Source organism: Cebidichthys violaceus, unplaced genomic scaffold, assembly GCF_023349555.1.
Source record: "Cebidichthys violaceus isolate CVI_PGR_0920_01 unplaced genomic scaffold, fCebVio1.0.p SCAF_45, whole genome shotgun sequence".
NCBI classification, from domain to species: Eukaryota; Metazoa; Chordata; class Actinopteri; order Perciformes; family Stichaeidae; genus Cebidichthys; species Cebidichthys violaceus.
The window spans coordinates 385001-402500 of NW_027176650.1; the positions used below are offsets into that span (position 1 = coordinate 385001).

General features: G+C 41.0%; 1 protein-coding gene across 2 annotated transcripts in view; it reads right to left on the bottom strand.

Moving 5' to 3' along the window:
- The window catches only part of LOC137886729 (cGMP-dependent protein kinase 1-like), a 38988-nt gene that overhangs the window by 19852 nt on the left and 1636 nt on the right, over positions 1–17500 (bottom strand). Inside the window, exons 1-2 of one of the 2 annotated variants that reach the window (XM_068729320.1) lie at positions 14926–15268; positions 8720–8886 (exon numbers count right to left, since the gene is read on the bottom strand). In XM_068729320.1, the coding sequence (XP_068585421.1) occupies positions 8720–8886; positions 14926–15245 (487 nt within the window). In that variant the 5' untranslated portion in view covers positions 15246–15268. Of the gene's footprint in view, positions 1–8719; positions 8887–14925; positions 15269–17500 lie in introns of those variants that run through there. The other variant, XM_068729321.1, reaches the window with a different exon arrangement.

Sequence of the window (17500 nt, forward strand, 5' to 3'; positions counted from 1 at the left end):
TGGTCCTGGTTCAGGACTCACCGGGTCTGGATCAATCTGCATGAGAAGCTCTAAATGAAATTCATAGTGTAGAAATATTAAATCATCAGGAACAGATGCTGCTGGTTCACATCTGTTTTATTCACAAATCTGATTAATCAGCGTGTGTGTGTGTGTGTGTGTGTGTGTGTTTTGTTCTGCTGCTGTGACACATTGGACATAAAATAAATCTCTCTGATGTTCTTTATATTTATTATATTTGAGTGTTGGATTACAGACACAACACTTACACTGTCCACCAGTGTGTGTGTGTGTGTGTGTGTGTGTGTGTGTGTGTGTATATGTGTATGTGTGTATGTGTGTGTGTGTGTGTGTGTGTGTATATGTGTGTGCGTGTGTATGTGTGTGTGTGTGTGTGTGTGTGTGTGTGTGCGTGTGTGCGTGTACATGTGTGTGTTTAGTAATGATATTTTTTCATATCAAAGACTTCCATTAGTCCGGAGCAGAGCTGAATGCTTCTTTGAATAAAATCTTGAATAGAATCAGAAGTTATTTCAGTTATTGAAACTCATTCCTTTAGAATCGTTGGAGTATCTGAACAAAATTATTTAATTTAATATATCTGAGATGTCCGTTAACATTCAAACACGCTCTGACATTTGAAATAAAATCGATCATAATATTGATCAAAATATTGATCAAAATATTAATCTGAAATGTCAGAGTGGGTCACACCAACAGAAATGAATAAAAACAGCTCAGAGAGAAGATCATGAGAGAGACGTTTGTTCTTTCTACACCAGGAGGTCTTTCTCAGGGTTTGTTTTCTTTTTCTTTTAGTCCTCGTGTATCTTTTTAGCCGACGTTTATCTTTTTAGTCCTTGTGTATCTTTTTAGTCCTCGTGTATCTTTTTAGCCGACGTTTATCTTTTTAGTCCTCGTGTATCTTTTTAGTCGACGTTTATCTTTTTAGTCCTTGTGTATCTTTTTAGTCCACGTGTATCTTTTTAGTCGACATTTATCTTTTTAGTCGACGTGTATCTTTTTAGTCCTCGTGTATCTTTTTAGTCCTCGTGTATCTTTTTAGTCGACGTTTATCTTTTTAGTCCACGTGTATCTTTTTAGTCGACGTTTATCTTTTTAGTCGACGTGTATCTTTTTAGTCCTCGTGTATCTTTTTAGTCCTCGTGTATCTTTTTAGTCGACGTTTATCTTTTTAGTCGACGTGTATCTTTTTAGTCCTCGTGTATCTTTTTAGTCCTCGTGCATCTTTTTAGTCGACGTTTATCTTTTTAGCCGTCGTGTATCTTTTTAGTCCTCGTGTATCTTTTTAGTCCTTGTGCATCTTTTTAGTCGACGTTTATCTTTTTAGCCGTTGTGTATCTTTTTAGTCGACGTTTATCTTTTTAGTCCTCGTGTATCTTTTTAGTCCTGGTGTATCTTTTTAGTCCTCGTGTATCTTTTTAGTCCTCGTGCATCTTTTTAGTCCTCGTGCATCTTTTTAGTCAACGTTTATCTTTTTAGCCGTTGTGTATCTTTTTAGTCCTCGTGTATCTTTTTAGTCGACGTTCATCTTTTTAGTCGTTGTGTATCTTTTTAGTCGATGTGTATCTTTTTAATCGTCGTGTATCTTTTTAGTCCTCGTGTATCTTTTTAGTCGACGTGTATCTTTTTAGCCGTCGTGTATCTTTTTAGCCATCGTGTATCTTTTTAGTCCTCGTTATCTTTTTAGTCCTCGTGTATCTTTTTAGTCGATGTGTATCTTTTTAGTCCTCGTGTATCTTTTTAGTCCTCGTGTATCTTTTTAGCCGTCGTGTATCTTTTTAGCCGTCGTGTATCTTTTTAGCCGTCGTGTATCTTTTTAGTCCTCGTGTATCTTTTTAGCCGTTGTGTATCTTTTTAGTCGATGTGTATCTTTTTAGTCCTTGTGTATCTTTTTAGCCGTCGTGTATCTTTTTAGTCCTCGTGTATCTTTTTAGTCGACGTGTATCTTTTTAGTCCTCGTGTATCTTTTTAGTCCTCGTGTATCTTTTTAGTCGACGTTTATCTTTTTAGTCCTCGTGTATCTTTTTAGTCCTCGTGTATCTTTTTAGTCCTCGTGCATCTTTTTAGTCCTTGTGCATCTTTTTAGTCCTCGTGCATCTTTTTAGTCCTCGTGTATCTTTTTAGTCCTCGTGTATCTTTTTAGCCGTCGTGTATCTTTTTAGTCCTCGTGTATCTTTTTAGCCGTCGTGTATCTTTTTAGTCCTCGTGTATCTTTTTCGTCCTCGTGTATCTTTTTAGCCGTCGTGTATCTTTTTAGTCGTCGTGTATCTTTTTAGTCCTCGTGTATCTTTTTCGTCCTCGTGTATCTTTTTAGCCGTCGTGTATCTTTTTAGCCGTCATGTACCTTTTTAGCCGTCGTGTATCTTTTTAGCCGTTGTGTATCTTTTTAGTCTTCGTGTATCTCTTTAGCTGTCGTGTATCTTTTTAGCCGTCGTGTATCTTTTTAGTCCTCATGTATCTTTTTAGTCCTCATGTATCTTTTTAGTCCTCATGTATCTTTTTAGTCCTCCTGTATCTTTTTAGTCCTCGTGTATCTTTTTAGTCCTCCTGTATCTTTTTAGTCCTCCTGTATCTTTTTAGTCCTCGTGTATCTTTTTAGCCGTCTTGTATCTTTTTAGTCCTCCTGTATCTTTTTAGTCCTCGTGTATCTTTTTAATCATCGTTTATCTTTTTAGTCCTTCTGTATCTTTTTAGTCCTTGTGTATCTTTTTAGTCCTTGTGTATCTTTTTAGTCCTCGTGTATCTTTTTAGTCCTCCTGTATCTTTTTAGTCCTCGTGTATCTTTTTAGTCCTCGTGTATCTTTTTAGTCCTCGTCTATCTTTTTAGCCGTCGTGTATCTTTTTAGTCCTCGTGTATCTTTTTAGCCGTCGTGTATCTTTTTAGTCCTCGTGTATCTTTTTAGCCGTCGTGTATCTTTTTAGTCCTCGTGTATCTTTTTCGTCCTCGTGTATCTTTTTAGCCGTCGTGTATCTTTTTAGCCGTCGTGTACCTTTTTAGCCGTCGTGTATCTTTTTAGCCGTCGTGTATCTTTTTAGCCGTCGTGTACCTTTTTAGCCGTCGTGTATCTTTTTAGCCGTCGTGTATCTTTTTAGTCCTCGTGTATCTTTTTAGTCCTTGTGTATCTTTTTAGTCCTCGTGTATCTTTTTAGTCTTCGTGTATCTCTTTAGCTGTCGTGTATCTTTTTAGCCATCGTGTATCTTTTTAGTCCTCATGTATCTTTTTAGTCCTCATGTATCTTTTTAGTCCTCATGTATCTTTTTAGTCCTCCTGTATCTTTTTAGTCCTTGTGTATCTTTTTAGTCCTCCTGTATCTTTTTAGTCCTCGTGTATCTTTTTAGTCCTCCTGTATCTTTTTAGTCCTCCTGTATCTTTTTAGTCCTCGTGTATCTTTTTAGCCGTCGTGTATCTTTTTAGTCGACGTGTATCTTTTTAGTCGACGTGTATCTTTTTATTCTGGGATAATAGTTGGGACAATAATCAACTTTATTATCCTAGAAGAAATTGGACTTTCTTCCAATCAACTCTCATGCGGTCAGATTAATTATCCGATAGTGGTTTGGATCTATCGGTCCACATTGCTAACATAAATGAAATTAAATCAGACGCTCAGAATCACAACTGTAACAATTGTTCTCTGCTGAGGAACAAAGTCTGTTCATGAAGAACACAAAGCAGGATTTCCAGCTGACGTCAGAGTCACAGCTCGGAGAGTTTGGAGCTTAACAGACACTCTGATTCAGCTTCTCCTCAGAGGACAGAAGCAACTTTAACCAAGACGAGTTAAAGAGTCTCAGCTGAGATCAGAGGGAGACCTCCTCCGGTTACACCAGGTCTTTGTAGCTCTAAACTGAGACACAGCTGCACTTTAACAACATTCATCTGCGTCCAATCGACGCGTTTAAAAAGTCATTCAAGCAGCTGGAGGGCTTTCAGTCGTGTGACAGAAACATGAAACGCAGCTAACGGAGAAAAAGTCTCTGTGATGAATTCATTAGAGTCAGTTCTTCAGTGAACAGAGATCAGTGTTGTCAGAGGGAACAGCAGCGTTTATGAGATTAACAGCCTCAGTTAACCTTCAGACATCATGTGGGGTCATTACATCACAGATATGGTCTACTGGGATGTTTGTCCTCTGTCTTACTGGATTAAGGTGGGGGGTTAAAGGACAAGTCTAAAAACATGTGTGTTATTAGGTGTTGGAGAGGACAATAAAAAGTAAAGTTAAAAGTACAATAAGGCTGATTTAGCAACCGGATATAGAAACAAAACAACCACAAAGAACGAAACGACTATAAAGAGACAAACGTCTTAAAAGAAACATTTCTGTGACTTTAATTAAACAATAACTGTCGTCACATCATAAAAAAGATTTGGAAGTGAGTTTCATTTTGTTGTTTCATTTGAATGATTGTTGGTGTTTTTATTTTATTTTGCATAAAACTCTGATGAGAAGAAAAGTGTTTCTATAAATATAAAATATTGAGTAAATATTTATTATTCCCAACATATTGTTCAGTGGATTGAAGCTGCAGACAAACAGGAAAGAGAGTCGATGTATTTGTGGACGATTGTCTGTGGGCGGATACACAAATGTAGATACAATCAGCTGTGTGTGTGAGTGTGAGTGTGTGTGTGTGTGTGTGTGTGTGTGTGTGTGTGTGTGTGTATGTGTGTGTGTGTGCAGTAGTATTTTCGGAAATGAACGAATATTAAATTTGCTCTCACACTGGAGAGGTTCAAGAGGTTTGAAAGTACATAAACACAGAACGGGGCTCTCACCAGACTCCATTAAAAAAAGAATAATTTTAATGTATTTTGAGTAATTATTCTAAATTACTTTTGTATAAAATCAATAGAAAGATGTTTATGATATCATGAGGACTCGTTCTTAAATTCAGCATTAGTGTGATCCACCGCTTTTAAATCCTCGCTTCCTTCTTCGTCTGGTGTCTAATCTCCTGTTTCTCCTCCTTTGCTTCCATCTTTTATCTTTTCCTTTCCTTCCTGTCCTCACACCTTCCTCTTTTCCTAACTTTCCTTCCTTCCCTCCTCTGTTCATTTCTCCTGTTATATCCACTTTCTCCTCCTTTTCTTCGGTTGTTCTCTCCTTCTTTCTCTCAGTCTGTCGTCTCTTTACCTCCCTCTCTCTCTCTCTCTCTCCTCCCTTGTTTCCTTCCTTCCTTCCTTTCCTCCTCCCTCATCTCGTATCCTTCCCTCCCCTGTCTCCTTACTCCTTCTCTTTTTTATTCCTTCCATTCTTTAAAAAACGATTCCAAATTTCCAAACTGTAAAAATCCTAAATATGGTCATCCAACAAGTTGCCATGCCAACAGCATCCACCAGAGAGACATGTGTGTGTGTGTGTGTGTGTGCGAGTGAGTGAGTGAGACGGTGTGTGAAACTGTGTGTGTGTGTGTGTGTGTGTGTGTGTGTGTGTGTGTGTGTGTGTGTGTGTGTGTGTGTGTGTGTTACATAATGAGACAAAACTGCTGCATCTGTTTCTTCCCACAAACACACAATTAGTGAATGTCTTATTGATAACACACAGATATATACATACACACACACACACATATATACACACACACACACACACACACACACACACACACACACACACACACACACACACACACTATCAAATCTTCATCGTGGTCTGTTTTCAGGGATCACTTCCTCTTCCTGTGACACAAGTTATATTAAGCAGCCATCTGCGCCCCCCCCCCCCACACAGTCTCTCACGCACGCACACACACACACACACACACACACACACACACACACACACACACACAGTCTCTCACACACACACAGTCTCACACACACACACACACACACACACTGGATGTTGATCAAATCATCACATCATGAATCTTCTTTGTTGTTTTTCTTCTGACAGTTTTTACGACGTTTGTCTTTTATATTTTCTGTTTTTATTTTATTTATTTTTTTACTTTCAGGTCCAAAAACAGATTTTGTTTATTTTAAAACTCTTAACCATTCTGAATCTTCTCTTTAAACTGAATCTTCTCTTTAACCATTCTGAATCTTCTCTTTAAACATTCTGAATCTTCTCTTTAAACTGAATCTTCTCTTTAACGATTCTGAATCTTCTCTTTAAACATTCTGAATCTTGTCTTTAAACTGAATCTTGTCTTTAAACTGAATCTTCTCTTTAACCATTCTGAATCTTCTCTTTAAACATTCTGAATCTTCTCTTTAACCATTCTGAATCTTCTCTTTAAACATTCTGAATCTTCTCTTTAAACATTCTGAATCTTCTCTTTAACCATTCTGAATCTTCTCTTTAAACATTCTGAATCTTGTCTTTAAACTGAATCTTCTCTTTAAACTGAATCTTCTCTTTAAACATTCTGAATCTTCTCAATAATTATAATTTATATTATTCTGAATAATGAACACTTTCACTTTTGGTATATTTTAATGATAATACTTTTACATTTTTATTAAAGTAACATTTTGAATGCAGAATACTTGTAACAGAGTATTTCTACACTGTTGTACTACTATTTTTACTGCAGTAAAATATCAGAGCAGATCTCCTGACTTTCAGTCCAACAACACTGGAAACCTACATCTCCCATAATGCACCTGGACAGGGTCATCAGAGCCTCCATAAACAGACAGACAGACTGCGTTAGACATCATGACATCACTATGACATCATCAACAATCCGCCCACACCAGACTCAGACTGGAGTCACGTTAACGTTGACTCGTTAGTCGTCTTCATGAAGTCTGACAGAAATACATGTTTCATATTGTGAGAAGACTCTGAAGCCAGCAGCTCTTACTTAGATATTAATGTCATGAGTCGGTTCACACAGCCCACCACTCTCCGGAGGAACAGCCATCTGGACGAGTGAGTCCAGCAACACGGAGACAATGAAACACAACATGTCTGTCTGTCGGAGGGCTTGAAGGTCTCGTACGAAAGACCACGGCGACCTCTGGCCGGTTTAACTCGTTGATCCACGTCAGACCTGAAGAAGCTCGTAAAGATTCCATGAACATGAAACCAAACCTCTGACTGTGTCTCAGTGGGAGGATCACGTTACTAAACAGGCTTCTTATGTAACACACTAACCTCAAAAACAGCTATAAATATCACATAAGAGCTCACAGCAAACACAGTATAGAGAAGCTTCGGGTCAGCGGTTCGATTCCCGGCTCCTCTGGTCCAAGTGTCCTCGAGCAAAACACACAACTGCTCCCAACATGTGTGGATGAGAAGTAACGTAATCTGTTTAAAACGCTGTCATCAGGTATTCATTAAATATTACTCAAGAAATCGAGCCCACACCAGACTCCATTAAAAAAACTGAGGTTTTTAAGTATTTTTGTAAATTATCCTGAATTATTTTAGTATAAAATCAATAAGAAAGATATTTTTCAGACCACATGGACTCGTTCTTAAATTCAGCATCAGTGTGATCCACCCAGCAGCTTTATCAAATATAAATAAATGCTGCTTTTCTTTCTTAAATAGAACTCTGCCTCCTGATGATGATTAAAAGATGAGGAGAAAATGATCTGACATCTAAAGCGTCAACTCTTCTTCTTGAGATCAGAGAGTTCACCGCTGAGACGCTGCTGGAAGTTCAAGTTTTCCACCAAAACACCATCAACTGGTTTTGAGCTGCTTCCTTTAATTAAACCTTCAAAATTAAATATCAATGAAGACCGGTCATCAGCTGACAGCAGCAGAATGAATCTCAGATGTGAGACGGTTTTGATCATGTGACGTAAACTCAGAGGAGATGATGATGAGGAAGATGATGAAGAGTGCAGCTGTGTGTAAACGGAGGGGAGCGTTCAGCAGCCTTCAGGCGTTCTGACACGTTACGCAACACGTTGGTGGGAAAGAAGAGCTTCGTCCTAAAGGTCGAACTGAGCTGCAGGAAACTTCTCTCCACTGAACAAAAATCTTTAAAAACCACTGCAGAGTAAAGGTCCTGAAGGAGAACCAGGACGAGATACCAACCTGTGTCTGCAAACCGTCAAAGACAAAAGATTAAGACATCAGTTAGAAACCCCAAAGAGCCGAGACATGTCCAAGTACAAAACCTTTTGAAGACAAACCCAAATCTGGTCTAAATAAAACCATCAAGGTCTCAAATATCAGAGCTGAAAAACCTTCATAATCAAGACGAGTCCAAGTCAAACAATCAGTCTGAGTCCAACACTAACGTCAAGTTCAGATCAGCTTTCATTGTCTTATATGTAGAAACAACTTGGATTGAAGGAATTACTGCGTAAAAAACAGAGAAGTCACAAAAGAAAACTTCAAACTCTCAGAAGACGTGAAGAAAAATGAAAACACAAGAGCGACTGAGTCAAAACCCCCGAGACAAAAACGGGGACAACACCACCGAGGACAGAGCCACCGAGGACAGAAACAACGAGGGCAAAAACAAAGAGGACAGAAACAACATGGACAAAAACAATGAGGACAAAAACAAAGAGTACAGAAACAAAGAGGACAGAAACAACAAAGACAAAAACGAGGACAGAAACAACAAAGACAGAAACAATGAGGACAGAAACAACGAGGACAGAAACTACGAGGACAAAAACAAGGAGGACAGAAACAACGAAGACAAACCCTTTCGACTCAGACAGAACCTCGTGGTCATGATGACCAGTCTGACCCCGGGTCCCTCACCGCTCACCTTCCATCACGTAGACCAGAGAGCCCACGTCGCCCTCCTTGATGATGCAGGCGTCTTTCTCATAATCCACCGGGTACATGCAGTCCACGATCTCCTGGATCTGAGACAGCTCAAGGTTCTTCATGAAGTCATTGTCCAAGATGGCATCCTTTATCATCTCCTTGGACCTGAGAGGAGACGAGGAGAGGAGACGAGGAGAGGAGACGAGAGGTCAGTCCAGCAGACAGCAGATTTAACAGAATAAACGTTGAGGTCACTACTGATCTAAGATCTCTACTTTAAACGCCTCACATCATCTAATCACTAATAAATAATGAAAGTAAAAATAAAACTAATGCAACAACAACAGGCAGCCGGTGTGTCATATAAAACACAATGAAACGATGATATGAAATACAGCATAAACGTGACTCCATAACTCTGAGAAGCAGAAAACAAACGTGTTGATGTCGGATCGAGAAACAAACATTAAAGGAGCGTTCAGCACAAACACACGTTTACAACTTTAAAGTCACATTTCTCAGTTTCTGCTGTCGACAGTTTGATTCACGACTTTAACCTTTACTGATGTTTCTTTGCTGCCTTCATCGTCTGTCTTCATCAGTTCAATGTCAGAGAGACGACCCACAATGAGGACCACAACCACTGCTCTGGGGGGAGGGTTTCAATGTGATAATTTATCGCCTTTCATTGGAATCATTTAGTGATGAAGTTGTATTAATCAACACAACCTGAAGTAGTCATCAAATGTAATCTTCTGGTTTCATCTTCAGGATCCAGAGTGAAGAAGAAGAGGACGTAGTGGTCGTGACGTCATTCGTTGGTTTGTGGATGTTTGGAGTTCGTCGTTTTTGGTTTATTGTTGTTTTTAACAGCTTATTGGACTCTAAATGGAGCATAATGTACTAAATGAACATCATGCTGTATTGAAGAAGACTGTAAACTAGAGATTGAGACCATAAACTCATGTGTACAATGTTTACTGAGGGAATAAATCAAGAGAGAAGTAGAGTCATTTTAGACTAGACTTCTATACGACCAGAGGAGTCGCCCCCTGGTGGACACTAGAGAGAATGCAGCTTTAACACATGAAGCTTTGAAGAACTTTAGAGAACTGGAGGTTGACTTCTGGCTCTAAACGATTTCTTTTTCAGGACGACGTTACGTTACAAAGGGAACTTTAGCTTTAAGGTTGGCCTTTAAATAACTCTGCATGTGTGTTTAAACACTGAGGGACTCTGTGTTGAACATCGGTCTCATGGTCGCTCTCCTGTCCTCCATAAGAGGTCTTCATTGAGTTGTAATACTCGGTCACGTCCTCTGACCGGATCAGAAGTGGATGCGTTGAACTCATGTGTCCACCATGAAAAACGACTTCTTCTTTGGTTTCCTTTCATTATCGTCGGATGGTATGTGGCTTCATTGGCAAACTTGAAGAACTTCACAGACTGGGAGAAGTTAGAAAAGTCAGAAATAGTCGGAGGCGGCTGATTGGTGGAAACATCCTCCGCTGTCTCTTTCCTGTCTGTCAGTTTGGACCAAATGAAACTCACGGCCGACTCTTCATTGTGAGGTGAGGAACATCGGCATGTAAGAGGAGAGAAAGACAGCTCAAGCTCTCCCTCAGAGTAGAGTGATGGTTCTATCTCCTCCAGTAGATGACAGGATCTATTAGAGCTGCATCTTATTGTGGGGAATGTGAGGAAGACACACTTCAGCCCAGCTTCAAAATCTGCATGTAAATTGGACTCTGGAGGAAACTAACTTGAATGAAGACACATTGTGAGTGGATGGAGGGGGTGACGGAGTAGACCCTCGTGTTATTACTGCATGAGTCACAGGGGAGGAAGTGGAGGGGGGGGGGGGGGGGTTGAAGGAAAAACTAAAAGGAGGAAGGCCTGAAGAAGAAGTCCACAGGGAGGAAACAGGAGGAAATTACAGGTTGGGGAGAAAGATCGAGAAAATAAAGGAGATTAAAAAACAACAGGCAGATACATAAAATGAAGAACGAAGAAAGTAAATTAGAAGAAAGTGAGAGGAGGTAATTCAAAAAGAGAAACACAAAGAGACACACGAGACAATGAGGAGAGAGAAGAAACACATAAACCAAAGAGAAGACATTCAGGAGAAAGAAAACCAGACACAGAAGAATAGTAATACAACACAAAGAGACAATGATGTTCTAGAAAGCATCGAGAGGAACCAGAGATCCTCCAGAGATCCTCCAGAGATCCTCCAGATCTGTTCACCTCATCATCAAGTACAAATGTTACTCCATGTAGAAACACGATCAGCATCGTGTCTGTGATATTTCGTATGTTTGAGGATTGAACCGTCCGGCGGTGGAAGACAGAACCTCCTCACTTCAGAACCAGATCTGTGACAGCTGACTCTCAGCTGATCATTAACTCGTCTGGAAATGCTTCTGAAGCGTCACTGCAGACAGCAGGAGAGCTGGTGGGTGATGACAGCCCACACACACTGTAATACCTTTATTTATGTTTTCAAACAACACACACACACACACACACACACACACACACACACACACACACACACACACACACACTGCAGGACACTGACAGCAGCGACAAGTGGTGGGCTGGTAAATGAAACCCTGTCAGCTGCCTATGTAGAGCTGTCTGTGTGTGTGTGTGTGTGTGTGTGTGTGTGTGTGTGTGTGTGTGTGTGTGTGTGTGTGTGTGTGTGTGTGTGTGTGTGTGTGTGTGTGTGTGTGGCGCACACCACACGGATTAAAAACCAACACAGTGGTTGTTGTTGTTGCTGGCATGCACAGACAGAAACACACATTATAATATACTGAGCTCTGAGAAATGGATGCTAGCAAAGGGCAAGTACATCTAAAGCAGTATTTTAAGCAGTACTCCATTGATATTGTACTTCACTTCTACAACGAGTGGGGCCTTGTGAATGAGTAGAAATGTCCCCAAACACACATGATCATAATTAGTGCAAATTGAAATGAACTACATAACTTAACGAGAAATGTGCTCAATATGGAAGAAACTAGATTACTAATAATGCTTCAAATATCACTATAAGAAGAAGGTTCACATCTATAGAGACTTCAACGCTGAGAGTAGAAACAATCGCTAAAAAGTACAAACTAAATACACCGCTCAAAAAAATTAAAGGAACAATCTTTTATCAGGGTACGGCATGAATTCAATTGCACTTCTCTGATAATGATGTGGTCAGGTAAGTAGCAGAGGGGGTTGTTAATCAGTTCCACCTGCATTGGTGTGGATGGAATTAACAACAGGAGCACTAGAGGGGCAACAATGAGACGACCCCCAAAACGGGACTGGTTTTGCATATTGAGGCCAATTCAAGTGTCTCCCTCTTGATCTCTTTGACTGGTTTTCCACTAGTGTTGGCTTTAGCTAGAGTCATTATCACTACTGGGAGCATGAGGCGATTTCTTAACTGTGTGCCGTTGCAAGGAGATGTGACGCGTCTCCCAGCACAATCTCCAGAAGTTTGGTGAAGCCAAAGAAACATCAGAGCTACAAGTAGAAACATTATTACTATCAGTAAAGACCTCAGAACTACAAGTAGAAACATTATTACTATCAGTAAAGACCTCAGAACTACAAGTAGAAACATTATTACTATCATAAAAGACCTCAGAACTACAAGTAGAAACATTATTACTATCAGTAAAGACCTCAGAACTACAAGTAGAAACATTATTACTATCAGTGAGTTTATTTACAGAAAACTATTAAATCGTTCCAGAGAACAATGGGATGATGACGACTTCTTTAGGTGCCACTGAAATCTTCTGTCTTATATTTTATTCATGTTTTAATTTTACTGAATTTAACCAAATTGTCCGAGAGAAAAAAATCCATAATGCAAAGCGCAACGAATTTGTTTTTCATTTCTGTCAATGACTCAGAATCAGACATAAATAAGTAAATCCTATATAAATAATCAGCCATGTTGTGGCTCCATATGTGGATCTTTAAACGGATGTTCTGTGATTCTGACATGAAGAAGAACAGCAGTGGTCCATCCTGATGTCATCAGGCTCAGAGACACATTATCATATTCATATGTGGATAAATAAAGATCTGTGACAGCAGCAGCTGGTTCCTCAGCAGAGCCGAGCTGCTGCCTGGACCCTCTGTCACAGAGAAAGGAACAGTCTTTACACCTGTTCATCTACCTGGTCACCTGTTCACCTGTTTACCTGGTCACCTGTTTACCTGTTCATCTGTTCACCTGTTTACCTGTTCATCTGTTTATCTGTTTACCTGGTCACCTGTTCACCTGTTTACCTGGTCACCTGTTCACCTATTTACCTGTTTACCTGTTCACCTGTTTACCTGGTCACCTGTTTACTTGTTCATCTGTTCACCTGGTCACCTGTTCACCTCGTCACCTGTTCACCTGTTTACCTATTTACCTGGTCACCGTTTTATCTGTTCACCCGTGTGTCTGTTTACCCGTGTGTCTGTTCATCCGTTCATCTGGTCACCAACAAATTGTAGCAGATTGAACTCCATCAATGAACTAAAATAAGTTGTTTAAAATCAGTTTGTGGCCGAGAAATAATTATGATTAAATATTAAAATGTCTTTAACCACCTGCTTCTCCAGCCGTTCTTAAACTTCCACAGAATACTCTTAAATAATATTAAAAATGAATATGAAGTGCATCGTATTTAAATCAGACCGGTTTTGATCATTTTAACAAGACAACCTTGTACATAATTCAGATACAATGTTAAAATGAAACATTACTTTTAAAGCAGTTTGACTAACAATGAAATGAATCCTCGAACAGTTTGTTTCAGAGACACAAATCTAATTCAAAGTATCTGACAGAAGAGATTCTCTACAAAGAAGAGGAAGCACACGGTTCCCTTCTGCACCACCTGTGTCGTTGGACCGACGGGAGCGTTAACGCTTGAACGTTTGAACGTTAGAACGTTTGAACGTTAGAACGTTAGAATCTACCCGCTGGAGTTCTGCTGGCAGCCTCCGCTCGTCTGGCTGCTTTTAATGAGACGTTCACTACGGCTGAGTTCAAAACGTAGAAAACACTTCCATGAGAACAGACAGGTTTTCCTGAGCGGAGCCTCGTGGGCATCCAGCACCACACGGTCTCCTCTAAACACCACCGAAGAAGAAGAATTCTACCTCAAGAGACCTTCACACAAAATGACAACATCCAGTTAAACGTTTTGAGACGTTTATGTTGAGTTTGTGTCTCCTGCTGTTTAGGATCCAGCTTATGATCAGGTTCTCGTGTGACATCACATCCTGGTTTTCAGAAACCATGTAAACAGGGGCCCGAATAACCCAAAACCAGCTTAAACGCAGTCACTGATTGGTTCTTTTAACCAGGAAGAAGATCTGGTTTGATTACCCTGAAGTGTACTGACCATAGACTGTACATGAGAAGGCCTCACAATGAAGAGACAGTGGAGGGTGTTTCCACCAATCAGCAGCCTCAGACTACTTCTGACTTTTCTAACTTGAAGTTTGCCAATAAAACCACATTGGAAGGACCAACAATAATGAAACGAAACCAAAGAAGAAGTCATGGACTTCTATAAGAGCCACGGCCTCCATCAACCTTTGGTCATAAACCATAAACAAATTAAAAGAGTTGGTTGTAACAAAGTCCTCCTCTGTAAAGATGGAACTCAACAAGAGACATAGTGACGTCTCTCATGTTTACTGAGGTAATAAATCAAGAGAGAAGTAGAGTCATTTTCTCATAGACTTCTATACAACCAGAGGAGTCGCCCCCTGGTGGACACTAGAGAGAATGCAGCTTTAACTCATGAAGCGTACTGCCTGATATTGACGCTAACTTTAAAAGAGTCAATGTAACTGAGGCCACAAGTCAAAATGTAAAAATCATCATTACATCACCGCTACAAGTAAAAAAAACAATATTGAGCGACAACTAGAACTATAAGAACATTAAGTGTTTCCGAACTTTACCTTCAGACACCAACCAACAACTAGATTTAAACTGTGAGAACAAAGTTTATCTTTCAAAAGGAATTAAATCTTCAGAGAGATCAGATTGTGACGCTGACCAGCCGGTCATATAAACTCAACGCATATTTTAAATCTAAACGGTTCATTTCAACAAAACCTGGACTAACCGGGCCGACTGAAGAAGACTCAGTTTTATGAACATTTCAGAACATGAAGTGGACTCACTGTGGGCTCTTGGGGTAGAAGGCCAGGGTGACGTGGCTGAGGTCGGTGATGTCAATGGCCGTGGGCTCGGCGGAGATGGCCTGCCGTTTGCTGCGGTGCTGGTCCGGCTGCAGGACGAGATTCTGCTGCTGGGCCTGGACCTGCTGGGCCGTGGCGGGCCGGAGAACGGACCGGTACTTGTCCAGCTCGTTCTGCAGCCGCTGGATCAGCTCATCCTTCTGATCCAGCTCCAGCTCCAGCTCGTCGATGAGGGTGTCGCGCTGCCGCAGCTCCTCGATCTTCTCTTGCAGAGCGTATTGAAGGTCCCGCAGGGTGCCCATTGGTTCTCTGGGGGGGGGGGGGGGGGGGGGTCTTAGGGTTCCTCTATAGTCTTCAGGGTTCCTCTGGGGTCCCCAGATGTACTCTGGATCTGAAGGGTCTCTATAGGGTTCCTCAATGTACTTAACCCTTTGAATCCTCAAGGCCTTCAAACGTCCGCAGATTGCCTCAGGGTCAGGGTTCCTCAGGGTTCCCTGGTAAATTTTCTAGGACTTGTAAAGATACTTAAGTTTTCCAGGGTCCTGTAGGTCCCTCCAGGATTCCTTAGGGGAGTCTCAGGGTCAAGATTTATAACAAACCTCAGAGATTCCTAAAGGGTCTTCAAGTACCTTGGGGTTCTTCTCTAGTTTCTCAGAGTATTTATATATTTCCTCCTGGTTTCCTCCAGATTGTCAGGAGTCCTCACGATTTTCTTTGAGTTTTGAGGATCCCCCTATGGTCCTCAGAGAGATTCTTACGGTTCCTCCTGGATCTATAACACTCCTCTGAGGTTCTGGGATCCCTTCAGAGTTACCTCCTGGGTTCCTCAGTTTTTTTACCGTCCCTTTTTTCAAGGTTCTTTCAGGATCTACCTGAATCTTCAAAGCTTCTCAAAGAGTGCTCAATGGCCTTCAGGTTCTTCTGGGGTTCTTTTAGATACTTCAGAGCTTCTCCAGATTTTCTGAAGTCCCAACATTTCCTCAGTGTCCTCGGAGGACCTCTTAATAGAAGTAGGGTTCTTCTGGTGTTTATTGGTTCTTTGGAGTCTCCTCCTGGATTCCTCTAGATACTCAGCAGTCCTCAGGTTTCTGGTGGATCGCTCTAGAGCTTCTCAGAAGGCTTTTCAAGGTTCCTCCAGGGTTGTTGGTTTTGTTTAAGCAATAGCCAGAGACAATCTAAGGGGGTTCTCCTGGGTCCTCTTTATAATCCTTAGAGTTTTTGAGGCATCTCAAGGTTCCCCAGGGTTCCTCTAGATGGTTCTGCTCCGTCCGACAGATAAAATATGTGATTTTAGATGTTAAAGAAAAGAAACTGGAAAACTAGTGATGAGAAGTCTGTAGAACAAGAGGAAGTATCTGGTCCTCAGGGTTCCTCCTCTTAATTAAAATCTAATCTGAAGGCGATGAAGTGGAACACTGCAGTAGATGTGGAACATTTCTTCTCCTCCAGGAAATAGGACCAGAAGCAGCCGGTTCACTTTCAGGCTTGAGGGTAAAGGTGATGATGAGAAGTACTTTGAAAGCAAAGTGAGTAAAACTAAGTTGAAAGTGAGATTAAAATCACATCCACAGGTTCATATCTGACGTATGAAAGAGAAACACGGATTACACTCCAGGTGGAAAACCTCCAGGAGGATCCAGGAGATCCAGGAGATCCAGAGGAATACAACATTCACAGGTCTGAAGCCCCGTGAAGATCCGTCAGGTGAAATAAATGAACGTGTTTTAGAGAAAAGTGAGAAGAGAGAAAACCAGCGTCAGCATCCAGAACACGGACCTCACGTCACGGAGACCGGCAGCGAGGATCCGGATCCAGCAGAGATGAAATCCTGCAGCTCTCACGTGAGTTTCCGTCTCAGTCTGGAAGGAAATCCGGAGAAATAAAAACGTGCAGCTCCGGTGAAGCGGAACGGAAGATCCGGGAGATCCGCTCCGGTCCAACCGGCGTCATTAGTTTCATTAGTTTAACGAGCAGCGGGAGGTTTAACGGGGACTCACACCGGGAGACCGGGACTCTACCGGTGCGTCCGAAAGTTGGTCTGCCTCAACTCCTCCTCCTCCTCCTCCTCCTCCTCCTCCTCTTCTTCCTCTCCTTCTTCTTCTTCCTCTTCCACCTCCAGCTCCTCCTCCTCCTCCCCCTCTTCTTCCTCCAGCACCTCCTCCTCATCTTCTTCTTCCTCCTCCTCTTCTTCTTCCTCTTCTTTCTCCTCTTCCTATAATATATATATATATATATATATATATATATATATATATATATATATATATATATATATATATATTGAGTATCAGGGCTGTATTTGATTTGAACCCTCTGGGACTCGTCTGACCCTCTTTCTGTGTAAATGTAACCTTTCATAGTTCCTCACGGCGGCTTCATTATGAAGCTGGAAATAAACAAACCAGCATCACTGAAGTAGAACCGGTTCACCATCAACACAAAATGAAGATTTAGATTCTGAGCCTCAGACTGAAGCTGGTTTATGTGTAGTTTGTTTGTGATCGTCTGATTCTGATATGAAATCAATATGCAGCATTTACCAAGAATGTGACATCAG